This window comes from Neoarius graeffei, chromosome 5 (genome assembly GCF_027579695.1).
Source record: "Neoarius graeffei isolate fNeoGra1 chromosome 5, fNeoGra1.pri, whole genome shotgun sequence".
Classification (NCBI taxonomy): Eukaryota; Metazoa; Chordata; class Actinopteri; order Siluriformes; family Ariidae; genus Neoarius; species Neoarius graeffei.
The window spans coordinates 8,205,379-8,223,504 of record NC_083573.1 but is presented as its reverse complement, the minus strand read 5'-3'; the positions used below and the strand labels follow the sequence as shown (position 1 = coordinate 8,223,504).

The 18,126-nt window shown below is 43.0% G+C and overlaps 1 protein-coding gene across 1 annotated transcript in view; it reads left to right on the top strand.

The window, feature by feature from the left end:
- LOC132886466 (interleukin-4 receptor subunit alpha) overlaps positions 1–12,372 on the top strand; it is a 30,915-nt gene extending 18,543 nt beyond the window's left edge. The window contains exons 8-9 of the mRNA XM_060921135.1: positions 2,383–2,437; positions 8,333–12,372. Coding sequence (XP_060777118.1) covers positions 2,383–2,437; positions 8,333–8,596 — 319 coding nt within the window. The 3' untranslated portion in view covers positions 8,597–12,372. The remainder of the gene's footprint in view (positions 1–2,382; positions 2,438–8,332) is intronic.
- The last annotated feature ends 5,754 nt before the right edge of the window (positions 12,373–18,126 follow it).

Sequence of the window (18,126 nt, the reverse complement as noted above, 5' to 3'; positions counted from 1 at the left end):
AATTTCAACAAACAAATACTTAAGAGCCTTTGACCGGATCATTACTTACTTAGGCCCTGTCCACACGGCAACGGATTCAGGTGAATCCGATAAAATTTTTTATCATTTCGGCCTGGCGTCCACACGGCACCGGCGTTCTGGGTGCCCCAAAACGATATTTTTTGAGAACGATTTCCAGAGCGGAAAAATCTGGCAACGGCGCCATTGCGAAGTCATCTGGATGAGTAGAACGGATTTGTTTTCGATGACGTCACAACCACATGACTAGAACAAGTCATCACGCCGGGTAGAAGAAGGGGTTTATGCGCATGCGTCCTACTTTTTCTAGTTCTGGTGTCTCCGATGGGACCGTCTTACAGCGCACGTAGAGGTGTGGCATCTGTATTGCATCGTTTTCAGCAAGCGTTGCGTTGCCATATGTACCTGATATTTTACTGATCCGTTGCGCATGTGGGTGCGATATTTTTTTTACCCGCTAAAAAAAAATCTCGTTGCCATTGTCGTGTGGATGTAGCCTTAGACTCAGGCTACATCCACACGACAACGAGATTTTATTAAAAAAAATATCGCGTCCACATGGGCAACGGACCAGTAAAATATCAGGTACATATGGCAACGCAACGCTTGCTGAAAACGATGCAATACACATGCCACACCTCTACGTGCGCTGTAAGACGGTCCCATCGGAGACACCAGAACAAAAGAAGAAGTAGGACGCATGCGCATAAACCCCTTCCTCTACCCGGCGTGAAGCACTCACAGGAACAAACACACAACAACAAGAAGAAGAAGATGGCTGCGACTACGCGAGGAAATCGTGCCTTCTGTGTGTACAAATTAGTTTTATTAGTGTGCATAGTTTTATATAACTTAATTTTCTTATTGTGTGTGAACATTTTGAAAAGCATTTTTATATAATTTATATAACTATATATTGTGTGTGAACATTTTGAAAAGCAGTCTTATCCAATAAAAAAAAAAGAAATTCAAGAAATGGTTCAGTTACTTGTTTATTTAAAAGAAAAGCTGTATACAAAAGTGAATGCAATGCAGTGGTTCATACAAAACAGCGAGAGTGCTGCTTGTTCTAGTCATGTGGTTGTGACGTCATCGTAAACAAATCCGTTCTACTCATCCAGACGACTTCGCAACGGCGCCGTTGCCAGATTTTTCCACTCTGGAACCAGTTCTCAAAAAATATCGTTTTGGGGCACCCAAAACGCCGGTGCCGTGTGGACGCCAGGCCGAAACGATAAACAATTTTATCAGATTCACCTGAATCCGTTGCCGTGTGGACAGGGCCTTAGACTCAGGGGCTCCCGCATCTTAAGACGCACAAGGCAGCCAAGGCTGTCCAGCTGTTTCTGTCTGCGGCTAGCCGCACGCATCTCTCCATCCCTTGCTGACTGACCGGAGGTCCCTCTGGACCGTCTGACGCCAGTTCATCTTTGGACGTCCCCTCCGCCGCTGCCCATGTGGGTTCCATTGGAGAACTTGGCTGGCAAGTCTTTCTGGCGGAAGTCTGACGGCATGTCCCAGCCAGCTTAGCCGACTGGATTACTGCAGATTGGATAATTGCTGCAGTAATTAGTATGTTTCAGCTGGAAACAATTCTTGAAACAATTCTTCTAATTGATGCAATGAGTAGCTTCACATTTTAAAACAACCATGTCAGAAGACCTGTGGTCATGGAAAAGATGTTACTGTGTTTCAGAAGGGTCAAATTATCGGCCTGCATCAGGCAAAGAAAACAGCCAAGGAGGTTGCTGAAATTACAGGAATTGGGTTAAGAAGTCTCCAATGCATTATTAAAACCTGGAAAAATAGCGGTGAACCGTCAACTATGCGTAAGAAATACGGTTGGAACTCTGGCTATGGCTATGTTTAATCGTGAAAATAAGAGCATTTACACACATGCACACAAAATGTGACAAGAACTCGCAGCTAAACAGCGGTGTGGTCCAAAGAAATATTGGTGTGCGACTTTTTTTTTGCCCAGGCAGCGTGTAATATGTAATATATTACAAACATCCCAGCATCCAAACATCCCAGTTTACCAAAATGCTCCATGCCCAATAATTGCATCTTGACCTAAAAAAGGCTCCTGGCAAAAGGCTTGACTACACAAATATATTTTCGGCCGAGACTTCAACACTGAAACTGTGTCTGAGTCCTGACCACTGACTGGAAAGCTATTATACAAGTGTGGGGCTTTGTCAGAGAAAGCTCTGCCCCTCGCTGTCGCTTTCACTATTTGAGGTACCAACAAAGAGCCTGCACCTTTTGATCAAAGTAGGCATAGTGGATCATTTAAGACCAATTAAGTTCTCATCTTCATTGTGGACTGGTAATGGATGCAAGTTTATTGTTATTTTCCCCCAGGTGGAAAAGGTGTGTACTGAACCCAAGTCCTGCTCCTCGTATTGGAGATTTCAAAGTGAGTCAAATACTTTGCTCAATTTAAACATTCTGGGGGACCTGTAAACATCTGCCATCTTCGACACATCTGTGTATGAACCCCATTTAATATTAAATAGCTTTCTAGTCACTGTATGTGTAACATGGCCCAATCGCTGAAATGAGTTTGGCACCTTAGATTAGATTACTTTATTTGTACCCAAAGGTAGATTTGGTGTGCAGCCAAGTGATCTCCACTCATACAAAACATTTAAAACAAAGGACACACTTAACATACAAACATTTGAAATATTACAGAAATGTTTAAAAACAGTAAACATTAGACAGTACCAAAGTAGCGCATCCTAGAGTGACATAATGTCACATTGTGTAAAAAAAAAACAACCCAGTGATATACCAGCCATGATAGATTGATGAATATGTAATAAAATGAGACTGATAAGATCCTTAAATATATAAACAAATTAAAAATTAATTATAAAACAAATAAAATAAATTGTGCTATTACAGCCTATGTTTAGAAGTTATATTATTAATCTCGGGCGGCACGGTGGTGTAGTGGTTAGCGCTGTCGCCTCACAGCAAGAAGGTCCGGGTTCGAGCCCCGTGGCCGGCGAGGGCCTTTCTGTGCGGAGTTTGCATGTTCTCCCCGTGTCCGCGTGGGTTTCCTCCGGGTGCTCCGGTTTCCCCCACAGTCCAAAGACATGCAGGTTAGGTTAAAGGAACAGTCCACCGTACTTCCATAATGAAATATGTTCTTCTCTGAATTGAGACGAGCTGATCCGTACCTCTCCGAGCTTTGCGCGACCTCCCAGTCAGTCAGACGCGCTGTCACTCCTGTTAGCAATGTAGCTAGGCTCAGTACGGCCAATGGTATTTTTTGGGGCTGTAGTTAGATGCGACCAAACTCTTCCGCGTTTTTCCTGTTTACATAGGTTTATATGACCAGTGACATGAAACAAAGTTCAGTTACACAAATTGAAACGTGGCAATTTTCTATGCTATGGAAAGTCCGCACTATAATGACAGGCGTACTAACACCTTCTGCGCGCTTCGACAGCACATTGATACCTTCACTCCTCTTCGGGCACGGCCAGGCGGGCGAATGCCCTGGTCCGTCCACCCTGTCTAAAAAAAATGGTACAACTCGAGCCCCATGGTAAAATTGGGACTTTGTCATTTTTCCGCATGAGGCCCATGGTAAAATCACACTTCCAGGAGGGGCTGCCGTCTGCCTCCCAAGCCGGCCGAGAGCGCTCCTCGTCGGGCACGGCCAGGCGGGCGAATGCGGTCCGTCCGCCCTGTCTAAAAAAAATGGTACAACTCCGAGTGAAGGTATCAATGCGCTGTCGAAGCACGCAGAAGGTGTTAGTACGCCTGTCATTATAGTGCGGACTTTCCATAGCATAGAAAATCACCACGTTTCAATTTGTGTAACTGAACTTTGTTTCATGTCACTGGTCATATAAACCTATGTAAACAGGAAAAACGTGGAAGAGTTTGGTCGCATCTAACTACAGCCCCAAAAAATACCATTGGCCATGCTGAGCCTAGCTGCATTGCTAACAGGAGTGACAGCGCGTCTGACTGACCGGGAGGTCGCACAAAGCTCGGAGAGGTACGGAGCAGCTCGTCTCAATTCAGAGAAGAACATATTTCATTATGGAAGTACGGTGGACTGTTCCTTTAACTGGTGACTCTAAATTGACCGTAGGTGTGAAAGAGAGTGTGAATGGTTGTCTGTGTCTATGTGTCAGCCCTATGTGCCCCGCCTTTCACCCGTAGTCAGCTGGGATAGGCTCCAGCTTGCCTGCGACCCTGTAGGACAGGATAAAGCGGCTAGAGATATGAGATTATTAATCTCTCTAATAGCAGAGGGGACAAAACTTCCTCTGAAACGCTTTCTCTTGCAGACAGGTAGGTTGTATCTGTAACCAGATGGAAGGAGCTGAAATTCCTTATACAGTGGGTGAGAGCTATCTTCCAAGATGGAACCAGCTATCCTCTGCAACTGTCTGGTGTACAGGGTCTCAGGACTAAGTTGTGGCTCTCCAATCAGCCTGCCAGACCACTTAACTATTTGAAAAAGGGAATTCTTGTTTTTAAAAGACAGGTTGTTGAACCAGCACGCCAAGCAGAAAGATAAGATAGATTCAATAAAAGCACGGTAAAAGAGGGTAAGCAAGGTTCGATCAATGTGAAAGTAAGACAGTTTCCTCAGACAATGCAGACGCTGGTTGGCCTTTTTAAAATCAGCTTCACAGTTTACGTCAAATGTGAGCTTGTTGTCAATAATGGTGCCAAGGTATCTGTACTTGTCTACACTCTCCACTTTCTGACCATTAATTTCTGTGGGCATCTGGATCTGGTTGTGCTTTCTAAAATCAATAACCATGTCTTTGGTCTTCGAGATATTTATCTGCAGGAATGATTTGTTACACCACTCTATAAATTCTTCCACTATTGGGCCATGACCTGCCTCCCCGCCTTGCAGTAAGCTCACAATCACTGTATCATCTGCATATTTTAAAGGTCCCATGGCATGAAATTTTCACTTTCTGAGGTTTTTTAACGTTAAAATGATTTCCTCTGACCTTCTTAAGTCACCCCAGTGGCTAGAAATTTCATAATGTGTAAACCAAACTATGCCCAACATTTGAGAATGGCGCGTCAAAACGGCGCGTTGATAAACTCTTCCCTTTACTACGTCAGCAAGGGAGATGATCCCCACGCCCCCCCTCTGGATTCCCACCCACTGTATGAATTGTCCGCCCAGTTGTAGTGAGGAGACCATAGAAGGAGGACACAACATGGCATCACCTAAGCGAGCGAAACATGGAAATTGCGCTGTACATGGATGTGACAACACAGAAAAGAGTCTGTTTTTACTGCCGACGGGAGAGCCCCTGAAGACGCAGTGGCTTAATTTTATTTACTTCAATAATACGCCGTCGAGTCTACCTAAGAGGGTGTATGTTTGTCGGAAGCATTTTCCTGATGAATGTTTCCACAACTTGGGACAGTACAGGGCAGGTTTTGCACATCAACTGTCACTGAAGCCTGGGTCCGTACCAAGCATCCCTGCTGCATCAGCCACAAACACCGAACAAGTAAGTGTATAACTGTTAAGTCGTTTTGCTGTGTTTTAAAATCGGTGCCACGTAAGCTTTGCAATGGCTACATTAGCTGTGCAGCTAACCACTTCCTGCAGTTAGCCAGGTCCTCTGCGCTACAAAACCAAAAAGCATGCAGCATGCCCTGTTATAATCTCATCTCATCTCATTATCTCTAGCCGCTTTATCCTTCTACAGGGTCGCAGGCAAGCTGGAGCCTATCCCAGCTGACTATGGGCGAAAGGCGGGGTACACCCTGGACAAGTCGCCAGGTCATCACAGGGCTGACACATAGACACAGACAACCATTCACACTCACATTCACACCTACGGTCAATTTAGAGTCACCAGTTAACCTAACCTGCATGTCTTTGGACTGTGGGGGAAACCGGAGCACCCGGAGGAAACCCACGCGGACACGGGGAGAACATGCAAACTCCACACAGAAAGGCCCTCGCCGGCCCCGGGGCTCGAACCCAGGACCTTCTTGCTGTGAGGCGACAGCGCTAACCACTACACCACCGTGCCGCCCCGCCCTGTTATAATGACCAATCAAAACAGTTTTTACAAAGACACCCACATTCTTTTTTTTAAGTCACTCGTTCATTTCATTTGTTTGTTTGTTCAGTAAAAACCCAAACATTTGTTGAATTTATTTTATTTCCTCGCGTCGCACCTTAATGACGTCAGCGCGCGGTATTTTTCCCTTCGCGGTTTGTTCCTTCTCTCTCGCCATAGTAAGACACCCACATCCGCTTGTTCTGACCCACTGGAGGTAGCGTCACAGTGCTGTTAGCCAATCAGAGGTAATACGTTTACATGTCATGAATATTAATGATAAGACCCGCCCCCACCCTCTACCCTTCCCCGCCTCCTGCTTCTCATTAGCAAAACGACGCACTGGGAAAAGCGCTGAAATGGGGCTTTCTCCCAGGAGGCTATATCTACGTGCCGAGGGTTCATTTCGAGAAAGGCTGCGGATATAACATCCGGAAACCTCCACGAGCCCGTTTAAAGCATCAACAAACCACCATGCCATGGGACCTTTAAAATAGATCTGTTCACTGTATTGCTGCAACACATATTTGTATATAAAATAAAAAGGAGAGGGGACAGTACACATCCTTGTGGTGACCCGGTGGAGCTGCAGGTCTGGTCAGACAGGGTGCCGTTGATCCTTACTCTCTGTGTTCGATTTATTAAAAAGTTTAAAATCCACCCCAAAAGGTTGTTACTCAAGTTGAACTGCTCCTCAAGCCTTTCTATTAAAACATGCGGTTGGATCGAGTTAAAAGCAGACATAAAATCAATAAATAAGAGCCGAGCATGGGTGTCTTTCCCTTCTAGATGCTTAAAAATCAAATTTAAAAGGGTGGCTGTGGCGTCCTCAACTCCCCTTCCTGGTCTATAGGCAAACCGCAAAGCGTCCATATTCGGCTGTTTTCTCATCATGACTTCAGATTTTACTAGTTTTTCAAAGGTTTTCATCACTATGGACGTCAGAGCAATAGGTCTGAAGTCATTCAGCACTTTAGGGCAGTTGGATTTGGGGACTGGGACTACCACAGCATCCTTCCAGCATTTTGGCACATGCTGTGTTTCTAGGGACTTATTAAATATGCGATGGAATATTGGGGCCAGTTCTTCAGAGCACGTTTTGAGAAGGCGGCCGCAGATAGCATCCGGTCCTTGGCTCTTATTTATTTTTCTGTATTTGAATGCTCTCACTATGGAGCGCAGGTGGCCAAGTGGTTAGAGCGCTTGACCGCTAAGCGAACGGTCCCTGGTTTGAGCCTCGGCTCGACGGGGATCTGGGGCTCGCTCCCTGTCCACCCAGCAGTGAATGGGGACCTGGTGGAAACACTGGGGAAGTTAAAGGCGGCGAGGAAAGGAACTGGCCACCCTACCTCACTATGCCGATGGCCCAGGACAAGTGCGCTCTCTAAGAGGCACTCCCCCAATGTACGAATCGTATATGGGACCCCCCTTTTTTGCTCTCACCATGTCTTCTCTTATATTAAAATGATCCTGGTCCATTAGTTTATGTCTCAGGTCCTGTATTTCAGATTTAAAATCAGCTTAGTATGTCATGACATAAGGTGCCAAACTCATTTCAATTATTGTAACGTGTTACATTTAGTCCAATGACAACTAAGCAGACAAAAATAATTTGATATAAACACCTTTCAAATAACAGGATTTGAAATGTCTAACGTGAACAGCCCGACTATACACTCACCGGCCACTTTAATCGGAACTTGTTCTTGATTCTAAGATTCCTGTTCTTAGCTGCAGGAGCGGAACCCAATGTGTTCTTCTGCTGTTGCATGCCGAGATGCTTTTCTGCTCACCACGGTTGTAAAGAGTGATCATATGAGCTACTATGTCCTTCCTGGCAGCTCAAACCAATCTGGCCATTTTCCTCCGACCTCTCTGATCAACAAGACGTTTATTTCCACCCACAGAACTCGATGTTTTTGCACCTTTCTTTGTAAACTCTCGAGACTGCTGCTTGTGTGAAAACCCCAGGAGATCAGCAGTTTCTGAAATACTCCAACCAGTCCATCTGGCTCAAACCAACACCCATCCCACAGTGAAAGTCGCACTTTGAAGTCAGTTTTTCCCATGTTGATGTTTGAAGCGAACATGAACCGAAGCGCTTGATTTGTGTCTGCATGATTTTAAGCGTTGTGCTGCTGTCAAGGGATTGGCTGATTAGAGAACTGCATAAAACAGCAGGTGGATGGGTGTTCCTAATAAAGTGGCCAGTATATGACCTTTAACTGTGTGTGTTTTCTCAGTGTTCAATGACGATGCCAGAGAATGTGGGTGAGCTGCTACAGAGGGAGAAGTCTATGCAGTTTGACAGCTTGACTGAAGAGCCAAATGCCGCCCAGTATGAAAAGACAAGCATGCCTCAGTCTTCTGTGGAATCAAAGGGGAGCATGAGTAACTGGATGCAGGTTTTGATGTTAGCAGAGAAGGAGAGTGTGACGTACAGTTATGACTACTGCACGCTCTCACACACCCAAAGTGAACATGTTGACAACACACACAAGAGCTAAACAAGACATGTGCATTCAGAACAACCGCATACAAGCTGGAAATGTTAACAGCTAATACACACACACACACGAATTACATATTTCGGACAGTTTGAATTTTGAAATGAATGCGTTTTTCTTGAAAGCATTGTATTACTTCATTTCATTTTTTCACATTTCCATCAGCACTTCGTGCTGCTCAAAGAAACGTCGCACAGCTCAGCTTCACTGTGCTTCCTGGATGTTGTGATGCAATACTAAAACGAGGCACATGGAGAGGTTAAAATGTTGTACAATCCCTCAGTAACTCAGCCTCAGATGCTGCTTCCACAAGCCAAAAGAATGCATGATATGTTTTGTGCACTTTCCTGGCAAAATCTTCAAAGTGGTGTATTCACCTCGATCTGATGGCTTCCAACAGGAAAAGAAACCGAGCCGAGAAAACAGTTCTTGGAAACCCGTATTTGAAAGATATTCCAGAGGTGCACAAAGGACGGGTTTCAAGTACGAATACCACTGGCTCCCAAAGCAATTCTGACTAACCCTGCATGGTCCCGAAGGAATTCTAAACAACCCCAACCATTCCCAAAGGAATTTTGAACAATTCTGCCTGCTCTGGAAGGAATCTTGAGCAATCCTGCTGGCTCTCAAATAAATTTAGAATGATCCCACCCTCTTCTAAAGGAATTCATAATAATCCCACCCATTCCCAAAGAAATTCTAACCAATCCTGCCTACTCCTGAAGGAACTGTGAAAGGAATTCTGGACAATTGTGCCATCTCCCAAGGAATTCCAAAAAAAAAAAAAATCCCATAGACTCCCAAAGGAACACTGAACGATTCCACTGGCTCCCAAGGTGGGGTTTACATTAGACCGTATCAGCGGATCATCAGATTAACGTTTTTAAAACGATTAGCGTGCACACAGCAACGCCAATACACGATTCGCGTGCACACAGCAACGCCAATACACAGATACGCTCGGCTCTGCAGGCATCCTGCGCTCCAAATCACTCCACCCTGAACAGCGAGTGCCCTCTGGAGGGTGCGCACTCCGGCCCTGCGCAGCTCACAGAGCGCGCGAGTGGAGTGCACGAGCAGTGATTTGGGACTGAGCCGCTGTGTTTGTGATCTCAGTGCATGTTGGGCATGCGCGTCACTTACCGCTTGCAAGTGGAAGGATGGCAAGCCTAAAGACAATCATAACTACACAATGGGCAGTATTTGCATCAGTATTTGCAGTATTTTCATACTTTTATACTCTTTAATGAAAGGTGATACAAGGCGGAAGTCCACGCCGTTTTTCAGCAGTCGCGTCACATGACCAACGCCAGCGAATCAGGAAGGTGGATGTCACAGTGACGTTGTCCAATGACGACGCCAGCTAGAGCTCAGCACAGCGTATCCGCGTATTCTCAATGTTTACACAGCACTGGACCAGACACTATCTGGATTGAATACGTGGACCCTGGCGGATTCCCGTTTCCCGGCGTTTTAATGTAAACGGACAGTGCATCCGCAAAGAAAACGAGACAGATACGGTCTAATGTAAACTTGGCCCAAAGGAACACTGAACGATTCCACTGGCTCCCAAAGGAACACTGAACAATTCCACTGGCTCCCAAAGGAACACTGAACAATCTCATCTGCTCCCAAAAGAATTCTGAACAATCCCACCCACTACCAGTGGAACTCTGAATGATACCATTGTCTCCCAAAGGAATTCTGAACAATTCCACCGACTACCAAAGGAATTCTGGATTAACCCACAGGCTCCCAAAGGAATTCTGAACGATGTTACCCATTTCCAATGAAATTCTGAATGATACCATTGGGTCCCAAAGAAATTCTGAACAATTCCATTGGCTCCCAAAGGAACACTGGACAATCTCACCTGCTCCCAAAGGAATTCTGAACAATGTTACCCACTCAATGGAATCCTTAAATGATACCATTGGCTCCCAAAGAAATTGAACAATTCCACTGACATTGAATTTGATTCACTACCAAAAGAATTCTGAACAATTCCACCCACTACCAAAGGAATTCTGAATTAACCCACAGGCTCCCAAAGGAATTCTGAACAATGCTACCCATTCCCAATGGAATTCTGAACGATACCATTGGCTTACAAAGAAATTCTGAACAATCCCACCGGCTCCCAAAGAAACACTGAACAATCTCACCTGCTCCCAAAGGAATTCCTAACGATTCCACCCACAACCAAAGGAATTCTGAATTAACCCACAGGCTCCCAAAGGAATTCTGAATTAACCCACAGGCTCCCAAAGGAATTCTGAACAATGTTACCCAGTCCCAATGGAATTCTGAATGATACCATTGGCTCCCAAAGAAACACTGAACAATTCCACTGGCTGCCAAAGGAATTCTAAATCATCCCAAAGGGATTCTGGACAATGTTACCCACTACCAGTGGAATTCTGAAGGATACCAGTGGCTCCCAAAGGAATTCTAACAATTCCACTGGCTCCTAAAGGAACAATGAACAATCTCACCTGCTCCCAAAGGAATTCTGAACAACCCCACATGGTCCCAGAGGAATTCTGAACAATCGCATCTGCTTCCAAAAGTTTGAACAATCCTGCTTGACTGCAAAGAAATTCTGAACAACCCTATCCCTCTTCCGAAAGAATTTTGACCAATCCTGCCCATCCCTGCAGTTATTTTTGTACGAACATGCCCGCAATATTTTCAAATGTAGTTATGAGTTCTAGTTCCCAAAATATAAAATGTGAAGCTGACAAAATTTTTCCTATTGAACAAACAGTAACTAGAAGCTGACAAAAAAAAAAGTCATTCTTTAAGTCGTCAAATTTTTAATTATTGGCAAATTGCTGAGAAATAAAACATGTAACTCTGCTTCATGACACCACCACTTACAGCATGTCCCCAAGTGTTTCTTCTTTGCCTATTTGTCATAAAGTATTGGAAATCAAAGATGGTATAGCTTTAAGAAGAGATGTGTTTGAATATTTCTCATGTTGGCCGTTTTATTTTTATATACATCATATATTGCTGCGCTCACATAATGTCGGAGAATTTGGGAGGACATAAAATCTTCCTGTTATTTACAACTTGATAGCATCCATGCATGGTCATTTTGTTTGCTTGGTTTAAATTGGCAGTTGTGGGTTTTATCCAACATTAGCACAATACTTGATGATCAATCAGTTGTCAAAACCGCTTTGCAATTTTTCAATGAACAATTGGTCAAGTTGCAAGAAACTTTAAACCTTCATGATGCTAATCTTTGAACCATTTTTTAAAAACTAATATTTCAAATTCAAGTCATTGTAATTCATCATAAAATGAAACGTAAATGAACATTTCCTTGGACGAACTATTGCCAGGTGCTGCACTTCAAGTTTTGGTCGAGGAAATTAAGGCTTTCGGAGATCTCCAAATTTCTAACTCGGAATTGAAATCTGGAGGGCAAAGTGAATGCCCCGCCCCACCATCTGAAAATGGTAATTACGGTTATTCCTTTATGACATAAATTCAGCATTTGGCACAAATATATTGAAGTTGCTTGAAGATAATACGATATTACGATATTGGTTTCCAATCTTCAGAATTTACTGGACTTGCACTCCATCTGCAAAATATGGCATTCAACAAAGCAATTCGGAAATACAACCCCAAATCAGAAAAAGTCAGGATGGTATGGAAAACGCAAATAAAGAAAGCAGAGAATTTACTTTGACTCGTATTTCATTACAGACAGTGTGAACCCAAAACATTTTTGTTAATATGTTGAAATTCCTGTATTTCAGTCCTGCAACACATTCCAAAAAAAGTTGGGGGGGTGGGGTGGGGAATTTCGTGACAATGAGGTAAAACAATTATATAACTATGTGATTTGAAACAGATGATGTCAACAGGGGACTATAATCATGATTTGGTACAAAATCAGCATCCAGGAAAGGCCCAATCTTTGAGGAGCAAAGATGAGCTGAGGATCTCGTTTGTCAACTAACGCACGAGAAGATTATTGAAATGTTTAAACACAATATTCCTCAAAGAAATATCGGAAGAGATTTGGATTTTTCACCTTCAATGGTGCAGAATATCATTAAACAACTCAAGGAATCTGGAGGAATTTTGATGCATAGAGGGCAAGGGGCCCAAGCCTAAGTTGAACACCAAGAACCATCATTCATCTATTGCCAATATCACCACATGGGCTCAGGATTATTTTTGGCAAACGCTTTATCAAGCACAATACAGGAGTTACATCCACAAACACCAGTCAAAATTTTACTGTGCAAAAAAGGAAGCCTTATGTTAACCGTGTCCAGAAGCGCTGTTTACTTCTCTGGGCTCGGAGGCATCTGAGATGTACCATCACACAGTGGAAACGTGTATTGTAGTCAGACGAATCGGTACCGTCCAGACTGTTACCAGGAACAAAGTCCAAAAGCCAGGGTGTATCATGGTATGGGGTTGTGTCAGTGCCCTTGGCAAAAGTAAGGGTAGTATCTCACTGGGCTGTGACAGCTTGCGACAAATTGCGAACATCATTCGCGAGAGTGTTTCAAAAGGGTCTTGAAACATTCGCGGGGCTCCTCAATTTCCTCGTATGAGTTGCAAAGTGTCACTCCTTCGTCGCTGAAATTTTTGAACATGTTCAAAAAATTCATGCGACAAAATTTCTCTCAAAATACCCGCAAATGCGTCGCGAACCCTTCTCAAGTCCGTTTCCGTGAGGATTCCTCTACTTCCCCGCCTGATGAGGGAAAGCCGGGCTGCGACAGCCTGCGACGAGTTGGAGACACAATTGCGGTAAAATATGCGAATATCAATTCAGTGTGATTCCAAGTGAAAATTGTGGCTAATTCGCATATTTTATCGCAATTGTTGTGTCTCCAACTCGTCGCAGGCTGTCGCAGCCCAGTGAGATACCGGCTTAACTTTAATGCTGCCATCACAGAAGTGTATGAAGAAAAGTAGACAGATTTTGGAGCAACATATGCTGCTTTCAAGACATCTTTTCCAGGGAGATTTCAACAAAACATTCTGTACACGTTACAAAGGCATGGCTGTGGAAGAAGAGGGTGCGTCCCCTCTGTCTCCAACAGAGAACGTGCGGAGAATTTTGAAACAAGAAAATACACGACTATGACGACCCCATACCGTTTCACACCTTCAGACCTGTTTGCAGGAAGAATGGGACAAAAGAACACCTGAAATACTTCATCACTTGGTGTCTTCAGTCCCTAAACATCTTTTAGGTGTTGCGAGAAGGAACGGAAACACGATAAAGTGGAAAATGCTTTACTGTCCCAACTTTTCTTGAAATGGGTTCTTTCAAAACAAACAAAATGCCTAAGGTAAAACGTGCTGTTGTGTTGTTTTGAGTGCAATACAGGTCAAAGATTAATTACAAATCATTGTTTTGAGTTTTAGTTTCAACAGACCATCCCAACTTTTTCCTGATTTAGGGCGGTACATTTTCAAAGACTGTCTTTTTCTTTAGTTATTATTTATGGATGCTTATTAATGACGGACCGTGTAGCTCCACAGCTATGTCAAGACATATGATGCAGAAATTACATGCAAGTTAAGAGCTATTTTATTTTAGATACCATGTAACAGTGTATCTATCTCAGGTGTACTTTATATGCTCTTATTTTCAAGTCTCACCAAAAATAAAGACTTTATACTCTTCACTGTGTTAACTTTTTTTTAAAAAGATCTCATCTCATTTTCATCCGCTTATCCGGAGCCGGGTTGCAGAGGCAGCAGTCTGAGCATGGAAGCCCAAACTTCCCTTTCCCCAGACACCTCGGCAAGAACACCAAGGCGTTCCCAGGCCAGCCGAGAGACACAGTCCCTCCGGCGTGTCCTAGGTCTTCCCCAGGAGGACATGCCTGGAACACCTCCCCAGGGAGGCGTCTAGGAGGCATCCGAAAGAGATGCCCGAGCCACCTCAGCTGATTCCTCTCGATGTGGAGGAGCAGCGGCTCTACTCCGAGCTCCTCCCGAGTGACTGTGCTTCTCACCCCATCTCTAAGGGAGCGCCCAGCCACCCTGCGAGGGAAACTCATTTCGGCCGTTTGTATCTGCAATCTTGTTCTTTCGGTCATTACCCAAAGCTCATGACCATAGGTGAGAGTCGGTAAATCGAGAGCTTCACCTTTTGGCCCAGCCCCTTCTTCACCACGACGGACCGGTAAAGCGACCGCATCACTGCGGAGGCCGCACCGATCCGCCTGTCAATCTCACGCTCCATCCTTCCCTCACTCGTGAACAAGATCCCGAGATACTTAAACTCCTCCACTTGAGGCAGGACTTAACCAATTTTTAAAAAGATGCTTAGTAATATTTGAGGCCTGTTAGTGACGCTTTCTATATTTTCGGGGGAAAAAACAGTCACAAAACTGTGGAATTTTTTTTTTTATGAGCCATAAAGTTTTAAACAAAGTCAAAGCAGATACAACTTACTTTTTGTACTCACTTTAATTTTGGTGTCAAATACCTGTGTCGTGGCATGTAACTGGCACCAGATATAGGCGTCTTTAACAGAAGTAATAGATCACTTGCAGGAGCATGATGTTCCAGAAAAATAATCAAAGACAGGGTGGTGGGATGCAGACTGACACCAAATGGAATTACCAACCTGAAGTTGATTGTTGTTCAACATTTAAAAAGTACTTTTTTTTTTTTTATATACCGAATATAATTTTTGCTTTTCTTGGTTTTGGAACGTCTGCAAAATAAGTTAGCTCCAGCAATAAACCTTCGTTTCCCACAAGACAAAAAAAAAAAAAAAAAAAGTGCTCCGAGAGCACAATATCCCTCGCTGGCAACGAGGCCTTAACTCTGGTAAAATACAACTGAATTGAACGAAATTGCAATATGCGTATTACGGACATATAACAAAATCCTGTCAAGTTTCGTGAAATTCCTCCAAAAATTGTGCGGGAAGTTGATTTCAGAAAGCGAGCACACCTTGATGAAATTGCCAAAGTACAAGTTGGTTAATAATCAAGGGCATAACTCTGGGAAAATTTGCCCAAATTAAACGAAATTTCAATCTGCGTATAACTGTCACATAAAGAATCCTGCCAAGTTTGGTGAAATTCCTCCACAAATTGTGAGAGGAGTTGATTTCAGAACAACGCACACCCTCATGAAATTGTCAAAGTTATTTAATCAAGGGTCAAAACTCTGGGAAAATTTTCACAAACGAAATTAAATCGCAATCAGCGGATTACCGTCATATAACAAGGCCTTTTGCCAAGCTTTGAGAAATTTGTCCAAAAATTGCAAGAGGAGTTGACGTCAGAAGGCAAGCGCACCTTCAAGAAATCGTCCAAGTAAAAGGTTGTTAATCAAAGGCCGTAACTCTGGTAAAACACGACCGAATTGAACAAAATAACGTGTACTACTGACAGATAACAAAGCCTTTTGCCAAGTTTGATGAAATTCCTCCACAAATTGCGAGAGGAGTTGATTTCAGAAATTTAAAAAAAAAAAAAAAAAAACCACCCCTCGTGAAATTTTCAAAGTATAATTCCAAAGTATAACTCTCACCATCAAGACCAACTTGACCTGTGACGACTGAACAAGGCAACGGTAGAGACTACTTTTGTAAAACACTCAATAAACGTCTCTTTACCGAAAACTTCACATCAACAGTAGGGTGAATCAGTTGCCCCCTAAAAACGAAAAGTTCCTCCGATCATGATGCATTTTTGTTTTTATGTTCCTTTTGGTAAGAAAACACACTGGGTGAAATATTTTGACAAAATTCAAAAGTTTAATGGTGGCACCAGGAGCTCAATACGGCAGAGCAATAGGGCCAGGGTTTCATATTTTATTTGGAAACATCTGAGAAAAAAAAAAAAAAAACTCAGAATTTGAGATTAAAGTCAAAAGTTTCGAGAAAAAAAGTGTCAATTTGAAAAATAAAGTCAAAATTTTCGAGGAAAAAAGTCAGAAATCTGTAGAAGGCGGGCTTCCATACGGAAGAAGTGACACTCACTCGCGGCCGGTAAACATGAATGGCTGAGACCAGAGCCATGGAATTCAGAGTTGTGACAACCGGGGTACAAGAAGTCGGTTGGTGATGTGATTCACGTAGATTCAAATACTTCTAGGCAGCGGCTTTCTGTTTGCTAGAGACTAACACAGAACCACTACATAAGTTCACGACACCGCCTCTTCAAAGTCCGGATAGAAATCACAATATTGTGATTCTGTGCCAAGACTGCAAGGATCTCTTTGTTATTAAACCCAATCCCGAAATAACATTTGATTAATTCGTCCATTTCAGCAGCACTAAACACAGTAGTAGCAGACCAAGTCTCCGTCAGCTCTGAATGACTTGGTGCTTCCTGGTAGCCTAAATTTGTGACACTTTTCTCGAAAATTTCAAGTTTATTTTCTCAAAACTTTTGACGAAAATTGACTTTTTTGTTGAAAATTTCGACTCTCAAATTTTGACTTTTTTTCTCAAAAATTGACTTCTTTTCTCAAAAATTTTGACTTTAATCTTGAACATTGAGTTTTTTTCTCAGAAATTTATAAAAAATATGTATTTCTTAATGGAACTGTCGCTCTTCCGTAGGCTCAAAGTTATGGAAAAAGCTGCCATTTTATGACTTATGACAAAATTTCAATCACTTTTCATGAAACATTATGGCACCTTATAGAGTATACCAAATATCTCAGATACACATTTTTAGTACATATTCTAAGTATATTATCAAGCACAGTTTGAGTTTTAGCTGTTCATTGAAATCATCGTTCAGCTACTTTTAAACAATACAAATGTATTATGAATCACATTAATGCTTCTCAATCCCTTGCAAAGGTTCTTAACATGATCTCTGGCTCACAAGAAATCAATAAATGGAGTCCAACATTGTGATTCAAACCTTACGCAAAAACATAAAATAAGCACTTTTTGTCAAAAAAAAAAAAAAAAAAGAACCTCATGGTGCCACCATTAGACTTTTGAATATGGTCAAAAAATTTTACAGGATGTCTTTATTGGTGAAAAGGAACACCCGAACAAAAACGCATCAGATTTTATGAAAGTGAGGGCAACTGATGCACCCTAATCAACAGTTACACATTTTCAGTCTGTTGACGGACAGCATCCACTATATAATCCTCTTTAGGGGTGTTCACACGGCACATATTTGCATCGATGCTGCACCGATGTATTTTGTTGCGATATATCTTACACCGGTGTAAATTTTGTAGAGCGTTCACACGTCACAAACCTGCTTACTAGAGAGAAGCATGTTAGCACCGGTGCAGCCCCACTTGCACTCACACTGCAGTTTTTGCGACCGTGCTATACGATAGTAATAATGCGGAAATGAAATATCCGCATGCGTGAAAATGTACTTCCTTTTCCCGGTTGTCATGGCATCACCAAGTGCCGGGAAAACAACGTGGATGAAGACACCAGTGTTGCCAGATACTGCTGACGGTTTCCAGCCCAAAATATGTTCAAATCCGCCAAAATGCACTTAAAACCGCCCAATCTGGCAACACTGGAAGAGACACAGTTCTGT